This window comes from Drosophila yakuba, chromosome 2L (genome assembly GCF_016746365.2).
Source record: "Drosophila yakuba strain Tai18E2 chromosome 2L, Prin_Dyak_Tai18E2_2.1, whole genome shotgun sequence".
In the NCBI taxonomy this organism is placed as follows: Eukaryota; Metazoa; Arthropoda; class Insecta; order Diptera; family Drosophilidae; genus Drosophila; species Drosophila yakuba.
In genome coordinates this window covers 26,925,819-26,946,858 of record NC_052527.2, presented here as the reverse complement: position 1 = coordinate 26,946,858, position 21,040 = coordinate 26,925,819, and the positions used below count along the sequence as shown (strand labels likewise).

Below are 21,040 nucleotides of genomic sequence, written 5' to 3'. Positions count from 1 at the left end.
ACAGAGTTTCTGATTTAGAGTAGCCTTTATTTAGTACCACTTCGATAACAGGAACTCCCTGCGATCCTCGCCTTCGGATGCGCGTCGCCGCTCCTTTGTTGTCCTTCCACTCCACAATGACTCCACCGTCCCTTTCTGACCACGGTAAGTCCTGGTGTTTGCTTGTCCTTCGCTTGTGGATATCCGCTTCGGATGCCCGCTTCGACGCTCACTTGTCGTTCACCTGTTCCGGGTCTCGTTCTGCGTACTTTAACTGTTCACTATTCCGCTGTCGACCTCCGCGTACTTTCACTGACCGCTTAACTGTATAGTTCTCCACGCACTTTTCCCGAGTCCGTCCTTTTCCTGAACGAGAGTGTTATTCTCCGCGCACTTTCTTGATTGACCGTCCCGAGCTGCGCCTGCGCCGTTTCTTTTATATGCCGCGGGAATCCCGCTATTTCCCTTTTTGCGCACGGCTCGCTCGGGTACAAGGTCCAATTTATTTACCCTTAGTTCACGCTGCGTCCTCTTTATGCTCGTCCAAAAGTCCACACCGTTTCCAGTCCAAGGTCCAGCGCGGTACCGTTAGTTCACGGTCTCTCCGCTTTGCCGGGATCCAAGGTTCATTATCTACCGTCAGACCTGACTGCCCTTGACTCCTCTCGCAATCCAGCCGTCTTCTCTGTTGCAAGGCCGATCTCCTGCACCCGGATTTGTGGGGAGTTTTAAGACTCCTCACATTTGACATCCTCACAATTGCAACATATTCATCCTATATATTCCACCTACCATTTCAAAGGAACACTTCAAATATGGTCTCAGGGATCTATTTAATTATGCCGCTAACTTTCTCAACCCTAGAATAGTTGGACTTCAACTCAAAATCAACATCGTGGAGATCCGCAATTAGTGACCAAAAGGGCCACATTGTATAAAAATCGGCAATGGATGCAGGCTTCATATGTCTTAACGATGGTTCACCAACCTTTTCCCTCAGTCCAGTTCAATATTGGTTTTTAGTTCTAACCTCCTGTAACAGAAGCGATCTTAACATTTCCTCAAATATTACGAACAGCAATTTCCCAATTGAAATCATAATTGACAACATAAGTACAAATGCCACAACATAAAAAATTCTCCACAATAGAGTGAGTTCTGTCTTCGAAAGTGTACATTTTTCATGCCTAGACACACAAAAACAAACATTTGTAAAATCACGGGACCAAACGAATACGAGCCAAAAAAGTGGTGGTGTCCAAAAGCGGAAACGCTTCACCGACTCATATTCTTCAACAATTTTAAACTGTAGACCTATCGATCTTCTAGGCGTTTTGTTTAAAATAACAGAAAGGCTGATGAAAATTGTTTTGGACCACCACATCTTGTGTAACCGCCTACTACCTATGCTTTCAAGAAATCCAGGGGTACCACTGTCTGCATAAACCGCCTTATAAATAAATGTGATACAATATCGAAACATTTTTCAAAGGTGTGGTCGTGAGAGTTTTGGGAGGATTGTGGGCGTTAGATTAGGCGTGGCAAATTTTTTTCTGCAAATCTATAGAAATTTACAACACTAATAAAAAAATGAACAAATATCAAAACATTTTTGAAAAGTGTCTGTCTGCATAAACCGCCTTATAAATAAATGTGATACAATATCGAAACATTTTTCAAAGGTGTGGTCGTGAGAGTTTTGGGAGGATTGTGGGCGTTAGATTAGGCGTGGCAAATTTTTTTCTGCAAATCTATAGAAATTTACAACACTAATAAAAAAATGAACAAATATCAAAACATTTTTGAAAAGTGTCTGTCTTGGGAGGATTGTGGGCGTTAGATTAGGCGTGGCAAATTTTTTTCTGCAAATCTATAGAAATTTACAACACTAATAAAAAAATGAACAATTATCAAAACATTTTTGAAAAGTGTCTGTCTTGGGCGGTTTGTGGGCGTTAGAGTTGGCGTGGCAAAAAATGTTTTTGCAAAACGATATAAATGTATATAACTAATAAAAAAAATGTCAACATTTTTCAAAAGTGTGAGCGTGGCAGTTTAGGGCCGTTAGAGTGGGCGTTGCAACATGGGTCAAGAAACTTGCGTTTTTGTCTTTAGAATCTGTATGCTGATTTTCAACATTATAGTTCCTGAGATCTCGACTTTCATACGGACAGACGGACATGACCAGATCGACTCGGCTATTGATCCTAATCAAAAAAGTATATACTTTTATTACTTTTGCCTGTACGGCTAAGCTACCAGCGATAGACAAAGCCCGAGACTATTTCCTCTCGGTATTATAATTGCAAACACGATTTTTTAACATTTTCTGGTTGAAACTGGAAAAACAATATTATTTAAAAAAATAAAAATATAATGCAACGCAATGAATTAAAATATGCGAATGTAATTGATGGGATGTTTCCACGTTCAACCGACCAAGAAGACCCTGGTCCCTTTCGCGAAGTTTGGTTTAATGAACGGTGGCATCTATCTAATAAGGAAAAAACTTTCGAATGCGTTGTCACCTCACTGACTTTCGGGAGCACCCCTATCTGTGGCTTCTAGAAAGCAGGGGTCACAAGCTTCAAGAAAGTAAACGTTTTAACGAAAATTAAAACTCTTCTAAATTCTAGACCGTTATTCTCTATGTTCTTAGATCCCTTAGACCTGTTAGCGCCGACACGAGAGCACTTTTTGATCGGCAGGAAACTTTTGTCCATAAAGAGCACCAAAAACGGAAAAAGTGAGAATATTATGCGGCTTGGCGAAATTAAATATGTTTATCCGGGAGCTGACGGCAACGACCAAGTAGCGGACGTTTGCAGGGCTCGCGACCTGGCCTAACTCGTCTATAGCGTTCGCTTTTGTTATAGCTTAATATTTAGTGTTATGCAAAGGCTATAAATTTAAAATGTAAATGTAAAGAAAATATACTTCTGTTAAGTTTCTGGTACAGGTTATATTGTGCAAAAAATGGTGACTGAATGACAAAATGATTCAACAACATGTATAACACCGAGTTTGGAAATTAATGATTCACCACCTCTAGTAATTACAAAGTTGTCAATAACACAATGCAAAGACCTGTAAAATAGGTTTTTGAAAATATAAAATAAATATCGAATCGATGATAATTCCCTTTTAAAAAAATTATTAAAGAAATACATCACCCGAAAATATTGATATATCGAGTATTCTATCGAAGCAGAGGCACAAATTGCAAATCTAGAGCTTTGTTACAGTTTTAATTCCAATGTTCTCAAATACTTTTTTACTCCTCTTTGACCATATTTACATATTTACAAACAACACCTTTGGCCCTCCTTTAATTTAAATGAATTACTTTATATTTTATAAGTATTTTTCTTCACGTTAACTTTTGGCGTCGTACTTATCGACTCATGCCAAATGGAAATATCTTGTTGCCGACGGCCAAATTTTGTTATTTGAATGATCTTGTGGTGGTGTGGAATAACCATCAATAGGTCACTGTGTAAACTATTATTTGCCATGGTAAATAAGATCTGGTTTTAATATAAAAAAGACATTTACTTTTACAATTTATCACGTGATGGTCAGGGGGGTTGCGGTGCGAGTCACGGTATGTCACATAGGGGGGGGTGGGGGTCAAAATGGCCCAAAATTAGCGTCGCGAGGTTTATGGACGGCCCCTATGTGAACAGTGGTGACCGGGATCTGGAAAAGACCAACGTGTTCCCATCACTCCCATCCAATCGCTCAGCGTCCCCGTCTTGGCCGAAATTCTAGGACCTACCACTCAAGGCCATAGGCTTTCAACATGAGGCAACCGACGTCTAAGATTATGTTAAATTCCTATTGTCAGCAATTATACATAGCACAATTATATCGTATCTATTCGATAGTGGCCTGTACGATTCGGTACCTAACTTGTTCTTAAATCGAACAGCAAAAGCCATTCAAAAAAACTTATCCGACACACTACACAATCGTTAACTCATTCTTTTTTTTTTTTTTTTTAAAGCGCGAGTCCCACGGCCACACCTCCCGCACAACCGACCGAGGGGCGCTACCGTGTATCGTACGGCTCGAATCGCAGGAAGATTGACGCGATATAGAAGACAGTAAAGGACGAGGAAATATATGTATATAGTAGTAAGATCTAAGAATTCGTTAAGTATGTTAGTATTGATCGCTTTGAAAACGGCAGAGAGTCAGAACTAGAGATAATTGGATACAATCTATTAAAGTCAGAACATAATACTCTGTAGGGATCATGCAACTCATAATTAGATCTACAATGATTTAAAATTAGAGGTACGTTATTTCTAGTAAATCTGGTAAATCTGCTCGAAACAGTGAACTTTAGCCGACTAACCAAGTCGGGACTTCACCACGAATAAGGTTAAAAAAATGTTCCAAGCATCGTTCTACGGTTAGCTAAGGAGGGTAAGTTAATTAACATTAGTCTACTTGAATAAGGTTTGCATCCTAATTAAGGCGCCATAAGGCAAAAAGTAAGAAGTTCTTTTGAACCGATTCGATGCGGTCCGAGTAAACAGGCGGGACTCCAAACAGGTGATCCATACTCGAGGATCGGACGGACTAGAGAAATAAATAAGGTTTTGGTCAATGAAGGATCATCAAATTCCTTTGACCACCGTTTTATAAAACCAAGCACACCTCTGGCCTTATTGACAATAGACGAAATATGGTCTGAAAATTTAAGTTTAGGGTCCAGAAGAACACCAAGATCATCAAGATGTGTTATTCTGTCCAAAGAGCACCCACTTAAAGTGTCCGTATAAATGACATCTGTTTGAAGATTATTTTTGAAGCCCTGTACTACGAAGGAGGTTAGCTCCAGAAGGTTAGTAGTTGTTGATCTGCGATTCATGAACCCATGCTGACATGGTGATATAATTGACCTACAAAGGTGCTGCAAATGAGGAGTGATAACGTTTTCAAAAAGCTTAGGGATAGCAGACAATTTGGAGATTCCTCTGTAATTGCTTGCATCCGATTTGCTACCTTTTTTATGGAGAGGGATCACAAAGGACTCCTTCCATATGGGGGAACTGTGTAGATTCCAAAGATAAGTTAAACAGTTTTAGTAGAGGCTTGCACAAGGCTTCCGCACAGAATCTAAGCACACAGCCAGGAATTTCGCCGGGACCTGGCGAATAGACAGGCTTAACTCGCTGAAGATCATAAAGCAGTGAGCTTTCGTTTAAAGTGGGACAGAATATTAAATTTGTACCGCGTAAGAGTAAGGCCGTTCAGAATGAGGTAACGTAGAATATGTGGTTTGAAAAAACTTGGCAAATAGATCGGCTATTGCCTGATCCGATGTTACCGAAGTATTTTCAAAAAATAGCGAGGAAGGGTAACTGGTTGTTTTGCGCTTAGTGTTAACGAAATTATAAAACTGTTTGGGATCCTGTGCGAACTGGAACTTACAACGGTTTAAATAATTCTTATAACACTGAGCGTTAAGCACGGTAAAATTTAACCGAGCACTTACATATTTAGAAAATATAGATTGAGAACCGGTATTTTTAAATTTTATATAAAGTCTGGACTTAACATTTCTTAGATGTGTCAACTCTTTATTAAACCAAGGAGGTTTGTAAAAGGTAGACGGATAGTACATCGGAACACAAGAGTTGAAAAATGATTTAATTGCAGTATAAAAAATATCTATGGCATCGGCCATTATGCTGCAAGAATATAGATCGGACCAATTAAAGCCAGATATAAAAAGATTTAGCCTCCGAAAGTTTGCCTTACGAAAACAATGAACTCGTTTGGTTGACTTATCTGGCCTCTCTTTTATTACGGTATCTGTGTCGATTGTCACCTCAAAAGTTGGATGGTATGGATCTTCTGGTTGACTAAGAGGTGCTACTCTAGTCAGAAACACACTTTCAGGACTTGTAACAAAACATAGATCCAATAAACGACCAAGAGAATTTCGAATATAATTAACTTGCAACAACGATATGTCAAGCAAGCCGTCAATAAAGTCATGCTGTGCTATAGGCAGGAGAATATTCGACTGTTCTTCAGTGGACCACTTAGTGCCTGGTATATTAAAGTCACCTAGACTGTCCCTATCGGACAGTCTGTTTGAATCGAATTGGATAGCGGACAAATGGTTAATATATTCAGGAAATTCAGAAGACGGCGGAATGTACGAGCACGTAATATAAACATGGCTATCAGAAAATGACAGCTTTACGCATAAGAATTCTAAGTTACGGAACTCATCAAAAAGTACCTCCTCTGACGTGAGGGTAGACCTAACAGCAATTAGGACTCCCCCTCCCCGCCTGGAGGGACGATCATGCCTGTATACTGTGTGCATACCTGGGAAAACTTCGGAGTTAAGTATCTCCGGTTTTAACCAAGTCTCTGTAAGCACAATAATATGGGATGCTAAGGAAAGGCTATTAGAATACAAATTAGTTAGCTTACTACACAAGCCTCTTACGTTTTGATAACAGATAGTGAGACTAGACTTTAGTTTTTTGAAGATAAAGAAGTAGAAGTAGTAGAGGAGGATGGGGCAGTGATCTTGCCACTTGTGGGAAGTTTAATTCCCACGGGCCCTTTTTTTCTATTTTTAATCTTAGCTTCAAACTCATTCACAATCATACTTTCCGGCCAAAAATCACCAGAACATATGGTTGAGAATAGCTCATTTGGGACAGTTATCTTGAAAGATGAGATGTCCCTAGCATAAGAAAAGTTAAATTTTTCCACTTTTATGTTGTCGGCTTTTGTTTTGGCTTGTATATAAGACAGTACATCAGATGATGTTTGATCAGGGGAAAGCCGAGAAACAAAAATTTGTTTCTTTAGTGGAACCACCGAGAGGGGTTTTAGGACTGCAGGTTGTGTTTGTTTGTGGAATCTGTAGCAATCCCAGGCTGGACTCCCTCCACAACCGATTGGTCGGATTGCACCGAATCTTTTTTAGCTGCCGATCTGAGCAACATTTGAGGGTTTGCTGCGATCGTCAACTGATCAGCTGTGGAGTCCTGTAACAGTATTTTAGATTTGGTCCTTTAGCTAGGTCTTCACTTGTTCGGCCGTTAAAACCAGCGCACTTAGTGTGCACCATTATATCACATAGCCAACAAGTCATTTTTGACTGCTCAGGCTTTATTACCTGACGGCATTTGTTATGGAAGCAGACAACATTGGTTTCCATGTTTAATTGGGTTTTGACCACTGTACCAAAAGACAAAATCAGAAAATGTACCGCAAGAGGGCAGTCTGCACTTTAGGACAGAAGTACGTATCAGCATGGAACTCTTGGTAAGATAGATTATTTTTTATTTTAAGGCATATGCTTTGTTTGATAATATCCGCTTACTAGGAGGAGGTGGACTTACCAACAACTGAAAATACCATGGTATATCCCACTGGTGGTGTTGTGGATACTTGACATTCGTAGATTCCCGAATCTCTTAGTTGAGAAAACTTGATCTTGAAATGTACAAATTTTTAATTATTATGTAGAATTATAGAAATAAAAATTTTGCTTAAAAATGCTGATGGTAATTTGGATATATAAACTTACATATATTCCTAATAATAAAGAAGATTGCTTTGAAATTTAGACAGACAAATTTCGGACTAAATTAAATAAATGTACTATGTGCTTACAGCATCTCAGCTAGAAAAAGTTAAACGACAAAGAAAATATAAAAATTTAAACAGTGTATGCGTAACAGTTAGAACTTACACAGCTAGGGCTTTACTAGAATCTGCATGCTCATTCTTTTTAGATCTTTTAGTTACTATCCTAGCCTATGACGAAAACGCGCGGTTTTCTTTGTTACATTACCGCCAGGGAAATTTTAAATATTTTTTTTATTCATATATTCATATTTTTAAAATAGTATTCGAGACAGGTGCATTCCCTTATAAGAAGACTTACTTAATTTCATTTCTTTCACAGTACTACTACTCTTTCGGGCATTGATAACTTAGATATGTTCCTTAAAGTAACAATGTTGCGATATACATTTTCTAAGCCTTTCGATACCGTATTAGGTTTCACATTTGTAGAGTTGGTTAACTTATGAGGTTAAAAGTTAGGAATTCATTTTGTTTAGTTTGCCCCTTTATGTATTACTTATTATACCCGTCACTCGTAGATTCGTTGAAATGTATGTAACAGGGAATTTTCATTTCCCGCACTTTCACTGGCTAAGTAAGGGATATCGAATAGTCGCGGAATTCGACTATTGCATTCTCTTTTAGTTTCGGGCTTTTTTTTGTCATCTCTTTCAGTTTACTTTGTGAACAAAATACTAATTTCAAGAAACTAGTTGGCAAATTTATTTTTCTTTATTTAGCTACGAGGCTATCGACGATGTAAATCTATATTTATATACAATGTTTGATCTAGATTAATGGTTTTTTTTTGATAAACTTAAAATAATATGTATAGGTTATTTTTTAAGGAGTTTAATTATGGTTGCAATTCTCTGTGTTTTGGGAACTTTAAGGTGGTCGGTATTTTTTTGATTACTCAGCAACTGTTGAGCTTCTTCTGTGACAGTTGGGCATGTTTCCAGGCTGTGATCCATGCTAATGGTGGTTACGGGATGGCGGATACAGGTGTGGTGTTGGGAATAAGAAGGGGTTTTTGTGTAACGTTTGAGAGAGTAGTTGTATGTATTTGATTTAGCCGCTTCAACTGGGCTCTTCTTGAATTATGTTAGTAAAGTTTGTTGCGTGGGTGTTGTTTGTGTTAATGGTTTTGTACCATATGTTGAATTTCTTTATTAAGGTTCTGTTTTCTTTTTGTAATTGTTATTTTACGAGTTTGTTTGTCTTTTATGCTATTTTAATAGTGTTAATGTGAGGGGCCACTGTATCGCCTGTGCGCACAGAGCTTTCGGTTTCGTCCGCGCTTGCCCCTCTTTTCCGTACTTACGCTTTCGCTCTTATCCGAGCTCGCGCGCTTTAGCGTAGTAAAGCGGGTGGGAGCGCCGCTATAGTTTTATAGCTTATATGGTTTTATAGCTTGAACTTTTAGTCTCATGTATGCAGCTGAATAAAGCAGAACTATTTTACACGACGCCCCCGCTTCTTCGTTCTTCCTTTTCGACCCCTGGGTGGTGTTATTCGGAATTTGCTCTGCGCCGTGAGTATTTATCTATTTTCCAACAGCCTATTTTTGGAGGACGATCGCCATCAAAACATTGGTCCTTCGAAGCTAGATAAGGATTTTCTTCCCTTCTGCCAGCAGTACCCAGCCATTTGTTCCGCCAAGATAAGTCCGAGGCTTCTTCAATTTTCTCACTGCCGGTATTCAGCAGAGCTCTTAACATTCAATTTCGGTCGCACTGCTGTAAGACTATTTTCCGTGTTAATTCCACATCCGTGAGTTTTCCTGACACAACGGCAGGTGAGAAATTCTGTTCACCTCATCGATCGACATTTTTCTATTCAATTCGTCTCCGCTTCGCGCCGCCATTCTCTATGTACATACATATGTACACAATTATATGTCGGCGTAACTGGTGTGCACTGTTTTCGGGAATTTCCTATTTCGCCGGAATATCCGCCGTGGTTGGGATATTTTTTTTATCACCTTGGTGTGTGTCATTTTTTCGTCACATAATTTTTCTGTCCTTTTACAGACCAAATACAGTCCACTTCTCAACGCTTCACTGTGCCCTTACATATGCATGCATGCCCATATATTCCATATACGTATATTATCTGCCATATTCCAGGAACCTCCGCTACGAAATTAATATAAATACACATTAAAAGCGGGACAAAAACAACAAACATTATAACAAATCCATAAGGGCGGGACCACGATTGATTTTTTTGTCCAAAGTATCGATTTAACCGCTGCACTATGGGGAATTCGACCTGTTTTTTTGGCATAAATTAATATCTCGCAAACTATTTGAGATACGATGATCATTTTTTTTACTAGTCTTATACACACCTTTAAAATTATTTTGGAAAAGTGGGTGACCACCCCCAACCCCCCTCCCACCCACAAAAAAAAAATTTTTTTTTTTTAATCAATATATTCTTCAGCATCTATTTCAATGTTAAATAATAAGTCATTTTCATATTCCTCTCCAATATGAGGATCATCCAAACATTCGTCTGCATGTTCAAACTCGCACGACAACAATTCAATGACTTCTCGCGGAAGAGGAAGTCGCCTATGTTTTTTAGTGCGCCTGCCTAAATTTATTGATGATATAATGGGGTCCGAAGTTTCCAATCCTCTGTGAAACACACCTGTAAAGTTGGAAATTCGACTGTGCTTTCTGGCATGATGAAGTCTGTCGGACTTGTAAATTTTATTTCTGGCTTCTGCAGCCTCTTCGCCAAAATAGCCGACTGGAAGAACTGTGTTTTCAAGAATCTGTTTTGAGTGAACGAGAATCTTGTGAACGGTCGCTGTCATTGGAAGCCAGGGAAGCCGATCAATAATTAGTTCTCCGGTCTTATGGCACAGTTGTTCGTACTTGTTCAGGTCTATTGGCAATTGACAAGACAGGCAAATTAAAATTGTCCTCATGTTTAAAATGATTTGGATGTCAACGCCAGTTATATCGGAGAAGACTTCGAAGTTGTTGAAGGCTCGGCGAGCAGTATTACCAACATTGGTGCTTCCAAATCCTCCTTGTTTAGGTTGGTCAACCCTTAGCGATAGCTTTTTCCAAAATGATTGCTGTATCTCCTTTTTTCTTTCTGAAACCATGCTTTTGTCGACAGCACTCGCTATCCTCCATTTCTTTACACCAATTTTATACCCAGCATGAAGTACAAATTCAAAAAATCGAATCCAGCAATGTAGTGGACTTACACCATGTTTTAGGTTGTCCAAAATCGGTACGAACTTAAGGCTCTTAAAATTTTTGTTGCAAAAAAAATCTTTTGGAGTCGCATTGCAAATGGGGCAAGCCTGGAATGAGTTTGTATTTGTTAGGGCGTTAAGCACTTTTCAGTCAATAACTGTCAAGTACAAATTAAACTTAACGTACAGGATTTTGTTATTATTCAGGATTACTTTACAGGATTTTGAATTTTTGATTTCCTCTTGTACTAGCCAATTTTCTCTAATAATTACACTTTTTGAATCCTTCAGAAACTCGAGTTTCAGAGGCCGACAATATCGTATGCTTTGTGGGGTACGATTGTTCCACAACACGTTGCCTGACGAATCTACAAGGCGCAGAGGCGTTACTGTCGTTGCAAAAAGAGATGACTCGTCTTCATCTGACTGGGAATCAGTGTACGCCTGGTTGTATTTTGATTGTCCCGTGCTTCCATCAAAACCGTAACTTAATATCAACTCAGTGGATAAGAAGTTTGATTGCTGATTTGTCATCGCCATTGTAACAGCCTCCTCTTGATAACTGGCAATTCGTGCTACTGTATGATCTAAAAGATCTTGTAGGCTTACCTTCGCTACGGTATCTGTAATTTGAATATTGACTGGACGACAGAATTTTTTTTTTTCAGCCACTGCCTTATAGTTAGGATAAATTGCTGCCTTTCTGTTTTTTGCGTCCTCCTGAATCGCACAGTACTGGTCCTTTGTGAGTCCATGATCCAGAATTAGGGCCAGAGCCTCTTCAGCGGTAGAGCGCACCGGATGTTGTACGGGCTTGCTGATCCACTTCCTAATTATCTTGGCTTTAGCTGGGTTAAAGGCCAGTATTTTGAGTACTGCAGCCAGATCGTTGAGCCCATTCTTCCGTGCAGCTATACTCGACGCTTGCAACAATAATGCGTGGTTATGTTTTTGGAGTCTTGAGAGGTTGGTTGCTTGCTTTCTCTGCCGTCTTGGTCCTTTCAACCCGAATGTTATTTTTGGACGACCAGCTTGATGTCTTTCACGCTCAACTTTGCTTAAACTTCCAAGTAAGTTCAAGCATAGATTGCCTTCCGTCCATGCCGAGTGTTTTGCTAGAAATTTATCCAGCTTTTATGTGACTTTTATTCATTTCCAAAATGCATTCGTCGATATGCAAACAAATAAATTTGAATATAGCATTAAGTTTTTCACGAGCTACCCATTGGGTGCGCCACACTTCTAAGAGGGCCGCATTGCCAATTGAGAGGTTGCTACCTAAAAATTTAATTTTCGCGAAAAGTCGCAAAAATTCGCTAATGAAACCAATATGTTTTAAATAGAGAATTAATCACTCTACAACATGGACTAACACACTTACTAAACAAATTTCAACAATTTTTTGAAACTCTATTCAAAGTTGAAATTTTATTTTAAAAGTTGGACGAAGACATCACTTGCTAAATACACAAATTGTTAAGTTTACACGAACACAATAAGCAACATATTAGTAAAAACACATAGTACACACCTGAAGGTTGAGTATTCATTTCAAATTTGATGGGTTTAGGCCTTGTGGTTCAAGAAATATTAATTTTAGTAAGCACTAAAAAAAGAAGCTCGCAGATGGCATGTGCTTTTTGTTTACAACAGCTGACTTTACAGCTGTTAATTTTAACAGTGGACTGTTAATTTAACATTTGCGTTACAGATTATAAATCTTTGATCAATTCTTAATATGTTAAAAAAAAAATTTCAAAATTTGAAACACTTTAAAAAACACATTTATGCCAAAAAAACAGGTAAAATTCCCCATAGTGCGCTGCAGAGGACGCGGTCTTGTTTGTTCTTCCTCGCTCTTGCGTCCCTTACTCGTACACTGCTTGCCGACGGCATGACAGCCAAGGTTTTAATTTCACCGTTCCGGAAACGCAATTATTAAGTTGGAAAAAAAGTGATCTTTTGCGATTAATATTTTCTGATTTATTAATTAATTATTTTCGGATTACGGAACAAGATCAACATTTGTTTTCTAACCCAACATAATATAAGAAAGCTCAACGTCCGAGCAGCGAAATATTAATATTTATATCCACATATTCATGGCCGACGACATCGGGATCTCGGATCTTCTTGCCTACAATCCCGTTCCCAATTCTGTTGTCCATTCCGCATTATGCATCATCCGCCCTCAGCAGCAGTCGGCCGTTGAAGTTTTCTGACCAAATTTTCTGCGGTGGCGTCCCGAGCCCGCGCAAGTTTCGCCAGTTTCGGATCCGGCACATTTATTAGTGTGCCACACAGGTCGAGTCATCGTCATTCGCCGCCGGACGGGCGCGAAACAAAGTGGTAGTATGACAATCGACCGGCAAGTATTTTTTGCCCGTTGGTTTGTTGGAGTCAAGTTATTTGCGAGCATGCGTTTTCTGGACCTTTAAATGGCTCTTTCTGCCGTTCTAAAATAACCCAATTTTTTCAACCGGCTTCAGTGGCCGCATCCCATTCACGTAATTCGTCCCTTCTTTCGGCGACGACAAGCTTGTCGCGCCAAGAGCCTTAGTGTGACCGTCTGGCAGCTTCTTCCAAGGCACCCGTTGCCCAGGTCAGGGATTTGCTGGACCAGCTCCTAACCAAATTCTGGGAGGTGGAGGAAGTGCCCACACAGACCCTCTCCGAGTCTGATTCGTTTTGCAAACTCAATTTCGTAAAAACCACCAGAAAGGACCATTTTGGCAAGTATGTTGTGACGTTCCCCTTGCGCTACCACGAGCATAAGGTTTCCGAGCTAGCATCTTCACGATCCCTTATTCTGGCTCAGTTCCTCCGCAACGATCAGCGGCTGAGAAGGGATGCCCTCCTCAAAGCCCAGTATAACGCTGTGGTCCAAAGATACCTTGATACCGGAGCAGTTCCGCAACGTACTATCTTCCACATCATGCCGTTCTCAACCCCGAAAGTACAGCCACACAAGTGCGGGTAGTTTACCATGCTTCTAGCCCTTCCGCAAACGTGACCAGTCTGAATGACATCCTTTAAGCGGGCTCGGTCTTACAGTCCGACCTAATTATTCAAACCATAAAGTGGCGATACTTTAAGTTCGTCTTTAATGCCGACATCGAGAAGATGTATCGGCAGATTTGGGTAGACCCCAAGCATACTCCTCTCCATCGCATTCTGTTTCGCAATTCCAATGGGGAAATCCGCGACTACGAATTAAAGGCGGTCACCTTCGGGATCAATTGTGCTCCATTCCTGGCGATACGGGTCCTTCAACAGCTCGCCGAAGACGAAGAGTCGAGGTATCCGCAGGTGAGTCAGATTATCCGACATTTCATGTATGTCGACGACGTTCTCGCTGGGGCAGACTCAAACAGAGGCGCAATCAACCATCCGAGAGCTCCAGGGGCCCTGTGTTCAGTGGGGTTCTCACTTAAAAAGGGGACGACCAATTGCAAGGCGGTTTTGGCAGACATCCAGACCTACCATGATTTTCGCGCTGATTTTCTCGAAATCGACGCAGAGAGCACGGCCAAGACTCTCGGCGTGCGGTGGAAGGCGACGTCTGATTAGTTTTTCTTCACTTCTCCAGAATTGACCTGGGGGTCGTCGTTCTCAAAGCGTCAAGTCCTTTCCCAAATTGCCAAGCTATTCAATCCAGCCGGCTGGCTAGCCCCTTCATTGTCCGAGCAAAGATGTTTATGCAGGACATTTGGCTTCAGGATCTAGGCTGGGACGATATCCTCCCTCAAAATTTCTGCAAGAGATGGGTTGACTTCCGGGAAAATTACTCGGCGCTCGATTAGATCCGCATTCCCCGCTGGGTCGCATTCCGAACACACTTGAAAGTAGAACATCATGGGTTTTGTGACGGTTCGCAAAAGGCGTATGGCGCCGCCATTTATGTCCGAGTTGAGGTCGGGTCCACGGTAGCGGTGAACTTGCTAACGGCAAGGACACGGGTGGCCCCAGTAGCCGCTCCCGCGGCTGGAGTTGTGCGGAGCCGTTCTATTGTCCGAGATGGCCAACGCGATTCTTCCAAAGATGCCTGGGCCTGCGTCCGCCCTCTATTGTTGGGCGAATTCAACTATTGTTCTTGCCTGGTTGCACAGGCCGGCATGTCATTGGACAACATTCGTGGCTAATCGGGTCTCAAGGATCACGCAGTTCACGGAGGTCGAGAATGGGCACATGTCCGCTTCGTGCATAATCCGGCTGATCTCCCTAGCCGGGGGTAGGGCTTCAAGGCCTCGCGGACAGTCGGCTGTGGTGGCAAGGTCCTGCCTGGTTGCAAGGGCCTCGTTGCGAGTGGCCCACTCAAGGCAATGACCCCCCCGAGACGGAACTGGAGAAGCGAGCAGTCAAGGTCCATGTTGCGAAGGCCCCCTCGGAAGATATTCTTGAGCGTTTTTCCACCCTCGACAGGCGTTGCGAATCCTCGCTTACGCTCGTCACTTTATCCAGCGCGTGCGAAAGATCAAGATCGTTTGAGAACCACTTGACGTCTACTGAGATTTCGTCGGCCGCTACGAGATTTCGTAGCGTCTTCTAATTTCCGTCACACAACGCAGGCATTTCATCCATGAGATTGGCTGTTTAAGCCAAAAGCGGCCAGTGCTGTGACGGGTGCCTATAGTCACCAGCAGCTGCTTTGGGAATTCATTCCTGAGGCCGGCCTCAGGAGTTTCAAGACTCTGTTCTACAAGTCTACGGCCATGCTGTCCACGCTTTTGGCTAGGATCGAAGCGTGCTTGAATTCGCTTCCGCCTGCGCCAATGTCCGAAGGCCCCGCGGACTTGTTGGCACTTACGTCTTGACACTTTTTTGTTGGAGAGCCCCTTCTTGCAACGGTTGATCCCGAGATAAAGGGAAATACAACGTCCACCATAAACTGCTGACAACACCTGAAGGCTCTCCTTCAGCAATTTCGTCTGCGATGGAAGGAAGAGTACCTTAAAGAACTTCATAATCGAAACAAGTGGCGAGTCCCTACTAGAGACCTCTGTGTCGGGGATATGGTGGTTGTCAAGGAAGATAACATTCCGTCCAATGAGTAGCGATTAGGCCGAATCGACGCGGTGTTTCCAGGATCCGATGGCCATGTCCGTGTGGTCGACATCCGCATTGCACGGGGGCTCATCAAACGTCCCATAGCAAAGGTCGTCCTTCTTCCGATGGAAGCAGCCGGCTGCCTTCAATAACCAGTACTCTGTCCACTCCAACATTCCCCTTCACTGTGCTGTTTTGCAGTTAGTCCAATCCGTAGTTCTTTTGCCCCTCGTCCGCCACTCCATGGTGGTCCCCAGCCGCTTCTTGGCTCCCGTTCCACGGCGTTTTTCAGACGCTTGTTGGCAATCGCCCGGCGCTGACCGACGTCTTTTAGCCGCTCCTCGGCCCTCCCGTCCGGGTAGACCGCCAAGCGCGGCCACCGCTTCGTCGTTGACGTCCCTGTTGCAACGACACAGCGTCAACCTGCTACCGACTGCTCAGGTGCGGATTAATACCGTGACTCAAGTATTCGTCACGGCGGCACTCATCGACCGTTGCACGCCTACGAGCTTCATTGACGCGTCACTGTCGACAGCGTTCAGACTGCCAACTGCCAAGAGTTGGGGATAAGCAGATTTGCTCGGCCACCGTAAGCTCCAAATTTGACAGCAGCGTCCGGTTCGATCTGGTATTCAGTGTCGAGTCCCACGTGCGCATTCGCACTCCAGTTCGGGAGGGACATTACCTTGGCCGACGAGCGTTTCTATCTACCCGCTACGATCTCCGTGGTCCTGGGAGCTGCGAGTGATGCAGCCATGCTTCCTGAATATGCAGGACGGACTGCCGGTGGCCCAGAGCACCGTTTTCGAATGGGTCGCGTTCGGAGCCTGCCATCAGCCTTATCAAGGAACCTGTAGCAGCCCGGGTGATTGCAAGGGGGCGCTTGCCCCTCTTTTCCGCACTTACGCTTTCGCTCTCATCCGAGCTCGCACGCTCCAAACTCAGCGGTCGGTCGCCGTCGATCTCCCGAGCGCGCTTCAACGAAGTAAAGCGGAAGCGCAGCTCTAGTTTAAGCTTGAACTTTTAGTCTTTGCGTTCTAATTGTGACCTGATTTGTGTTGGCTATTTGTTGTTGTTTAATATGTTGCGGCAGCTTCAATCGCAGCCAGGTAAACGGAGCAAATTACAAACTTTTCTTTCCTATTATTAACGATTTTAATAACTTCCTGGATTGCGATTGTTTTTGCTGTTAGAATGGATGAGTAGGGTGGTAGGGTAGGGTAGTGCAGAGGTTCAGTTTTCGTGGTGATGGCGAATCATATGTTTGAGTTTTGTTTGGATACGTCTGTGTTGATAAATGTGTGTTTTTGAAGGTTTCTTATGTTTTATAAAAAGTTTTTAAAATATTTCAAGTGGAGTGTTGTCTTTTTGGAAGATGTATAGAGATGTGTTAATTATATTTTCGGGAAGTTTCCATGTTGGTTTTGTTGCATGAGTTTCATTGGGTTGTAAGCTATGATGCGGAGTTGACATGTTTCTATTACTCGATCTAATGTTTAAATGTTTCATTCTTGCTTTTGGTTTTAGGTATTTGGATATTGGTGTATTGTTGGTATTTTGGTTTTCGTACAGCAAGTTCGTCGGCGTTGCACGGAAAGATCGTAAGACAAGCCTGAGTGCTGCAGAATTAGAAAATTACAATCGTATACAATTGCAATAGTTAAAATAGAATGACCCACCCAGTTTCTGCATGTGATAAGCAATACAAAAATGAAAAAATATCGAAACATTTTTCAAAAGTGTAGGCGTTGCTGTTTTGGGCGTTTTGTGGGCGTTAGAGTGGGCGTGGCAAACGTATTTTGCAAATCGATAGAAATTTACAAAACCAAGACAAAAATGAAAAAATATCAAATTATTTTTCAAAAGTGTGGGCGTGGCAGTTTTGGGCGGTTTGTGGGCGTTAGAGTGGGCGTGCAAAAAGTTTTTAGCAAATCGATAGAAATTTACAGGATTAATACAAATTTGAAAAAATGTCAAATATATCTCATATATATATCATATCATATCAAAATATCATTTTTCAAAAGTGTGGGCGTGGAAGCTTTCGGGTTGTGGGCGTTAGAGTGGGCGAAAAGTTTTTTTGCAAATCATTTTTTGCTTGAATCGACAAACTTGCGCTGCGTCTATGTCCCTGAAGTCTTTATGCTTAATCTCAACTTTCTAGCTTTTGTAGTTCCTGAGATCTCGACGTTCATGCGGACAGACGGACGGACAGACGGACATCGCCAGATCGACTCGGCTATTGATCCTGATCAAAAATATATATACTTTATAACGTCGGAAACGCTTCGTTCTGCCTGTTACATTCTTTTCAACGAATCTAGTATACTCTTTTACTCTACGAGTAACGGGTATAAAAATAAATTTTAAAATGTTTTAAAGTGGGTGTGGCAAGACTTATACAAAACTTACAAAATATCAAAACATGCTTCAAAAGGGTGGGTGGCAGTTTTGGACTGTTTAGGGGCGTTAGAATGGGGTAACAGACTTACGCTGCGTCTACGTATCTGGAACCAGCATGCTTGACCTCAATCTTTTACCTTTTATACACTAGAGGGCATAAATATTTTGACAAAATTGTCTGTTTCTTTTAAACCTAGCCTGTGCTTGATACCGTTAGCAGCGAATCAATATTTAGCAGACAGAATGCCAATTTTTATACGGTTTACCCTTTGCATTCTCTTTCTACTGTTAAGAATGCACGCAGACAACTAATTTTTTGTTCAGAATGATAACAAAGTTCCTAGAGGATGTTGGCGTTACCGTCTTGGACTGGGCACCTCAAAGTCCAGATTTGAATATTATTGAAAACATCTGGTCTCTTTTGAAACGCAAAAGAACAGTTTTGTTACATAAAACTGGAGAGGAGACGATTTCTGAGCTGACTTCCCTTTGGAAAGAGATAACACCAGAGATCCTTCACAATTTGGTGGATTCAGTAAGGGACCGCCTCAAAAAAGTTATTGATGCCAAAGGAGAATATAAATGTTATTAATTGTTTCAATAAGGAGCTAATCCAGCTTCATTTTCATTGTATTAAAGGCCTGTCAAAATACTTATGACGAAACAAAAAATCATCATTAAGTGGTTTATATCTTTTTAAGTTTCAATAAAAAAATTTACGTTTGTTAATTTTTAAGTTTATATTACTTACACATTTATATTACTTTTGTCAAAATACTTATGCTTACTAGTGGTTCATGAAATTCCCACGATCAAACGGACTCCGCTAATTTATATAATATGTATAGAAAACATATAGAATATATATAGAATATAAATAGATATTCTATTCTATTCTATACATATATAAATACAAATAGAATATATAGTGAAATGTTTGTGTTTTATGAGTTTTATGAGTCGAACTAATGTCCCGTCAGTTAACTAGAGACAACGCTATGAATAAAAAAAACTTCTCATCTCAGCTTAACACTAAATTTTGGTGACAAAAATCTTTTTTGTGCTGCCCATTCGTTTACATTATTTTTGGGAGCGAGATCGCCCGCTTGGAATATTGATTGTATACTATTATTGAAGATTTAGAGTGCCGCTTGGGGAGAGCGGCATCGCTTGCTCCGGATATGGATTGATTACATTGCGTATACTCAGCATATTCTTATGTATTCGGATAGTACAAGTTATGTGAATATGTCACTATCCTCCCCTTCAAACGGTTGCATATGCTTGTGCTGGAATTACAGTGTACAATGCAGGCAACTGGTTTTGTGCCGGTTTTCTTTGTGGTTCTAGATTATTTTTTTTTCTTGGGTTTCTTGATTATTTTTTTTTTGTTTTCTAAGCTTTAAATATAAGAATGTTACTGGAATTAGTGAGCAAGAAAAATGATCATAAAAATAATTAAAATTTTTATTGTAATATAGAACGTGGAATTATTTTCTGAAATTAATTTTAAAACGTCATTATGTTATCTTAATGACATTAATTGGTAAATATTATACAATGTAGTTAAATAAAATTCTGGACTTAAAGAAATTTCGCTCTAAATAACAATTCCGATCTTAACATTACATTGTTTTATTCTTATAATTTTGCTTCCATTTATTTTGTTATCCCCATTTAATTCTTGATAATTTTATGAGAATGTGGTTTCAGTTAAATTCCATGTAAGTATTATATTTTTAGGAAGTTGGTATAAAATTACAAATTGGATTCATACGCATAATTATATTTTTAATGCATTCATTGTTAAATTCTTTTTTGTCTTGATTATAAATTTTATTCTCATCTTCAAAATATGTTTATTGATCTGAATAGTCCAACTGTTACCCATTATGGTCAGGATAGGGAATTATTTTAATGGTTTTTTGGTTAATATTGATATGTGAAACTAGTAATAATTCCTTATTTGTGTGGTCAATGAAAAGTATATTCTGGTTGTTAATGCTTTCTAACTTGTCGTAATTCAGTAATTTTGGATTAAAAAGCTTAAGACGTGAAAGTTGCATGCCTAGAATTGGACATATATGTCTTCTATGTGTTCAATAAATTGCATACGTTCATAAACGAGTGTGTCAATACTATTGCGGTTATTCTTATAGTTTAGATTCTGTAATTAGATCTATTATTTTTATTAATTTGTACCCTACCATTTTCATCAAGTGTGCCAAAAAGAATTTTAAAAGATGAACCTATTATGTCAAATAGTCCCCGTTTCTGCCTGTTTTGCTAATGAATAGTTAAACCATTCAATTCTTTCGGAAGTATTTCTTTTTTTTTTATTTCCTTCTTATTCCTCTCGGGAACTTAGGGCTTAGGGACTATTCTGTTTGGCCAGAATATCCCACATATGATTCTCAGGCATTTGTTGCTGAAAACCTGCAGTTTTTGCGTTACTTTCTTCGTTGCGAGCCATGTCTCACTTCCGTATAGCAGTATGGATTTCACACACGCATTGTAGATCCGGAGCTTTGTTCGCCGGCTTATTTCTCTGTTTTTACCAAATGCGGTATAGTCTCCCAAAAGCTGAGCCGGCTTTGCCAAGGCGACTCGAGACATCATCATCCACTCCACCATTATTGGATATTATGGTGCCAAGGTATGGGAAACTGTTGACGAACTCGGGTTCCCATCATGTTTCCTTGGTTGGAGTGGTTGAATCGCATACCTTGTGTTTTTGCTACATTTATCTCGAGTCCGACGCTGCTGGCTATCCTGACGAGG

At 40.7% G+C, this 21,040-nt stretch overlaps 1 protein-coding gene across 16 annotated transcripts in view; it reads right to left on the bottom strand.

Moving 5' to 3' along the window:
* LOC26536134 (protein CEPU-1) overlaps positions 1-21,040 on the bottom strand; it is a 427,226-nt gene that overhangs the window by 202,661 nt on the left and 203,525 nt on the right. For 15 of the 16 annotated variants that reach the window (XM_039370839.1, XM_039370842.1, XM_039370843.2 and 12 more), the window contains one exon: positions 7,362-7,455. The exons of the other annotated variant lie outside the window; for it this stretch is intronic. In XM_039370839.1, coding sequence (XP_039226773.1) covers positions 7,362-7,455 — 94 coding nt within the window. The remainder of the gene's footprint in view (positions 1-7,361; positions 7,456-21,040) is intronic. 16 annotated transcript variants of the gene reach the window in all.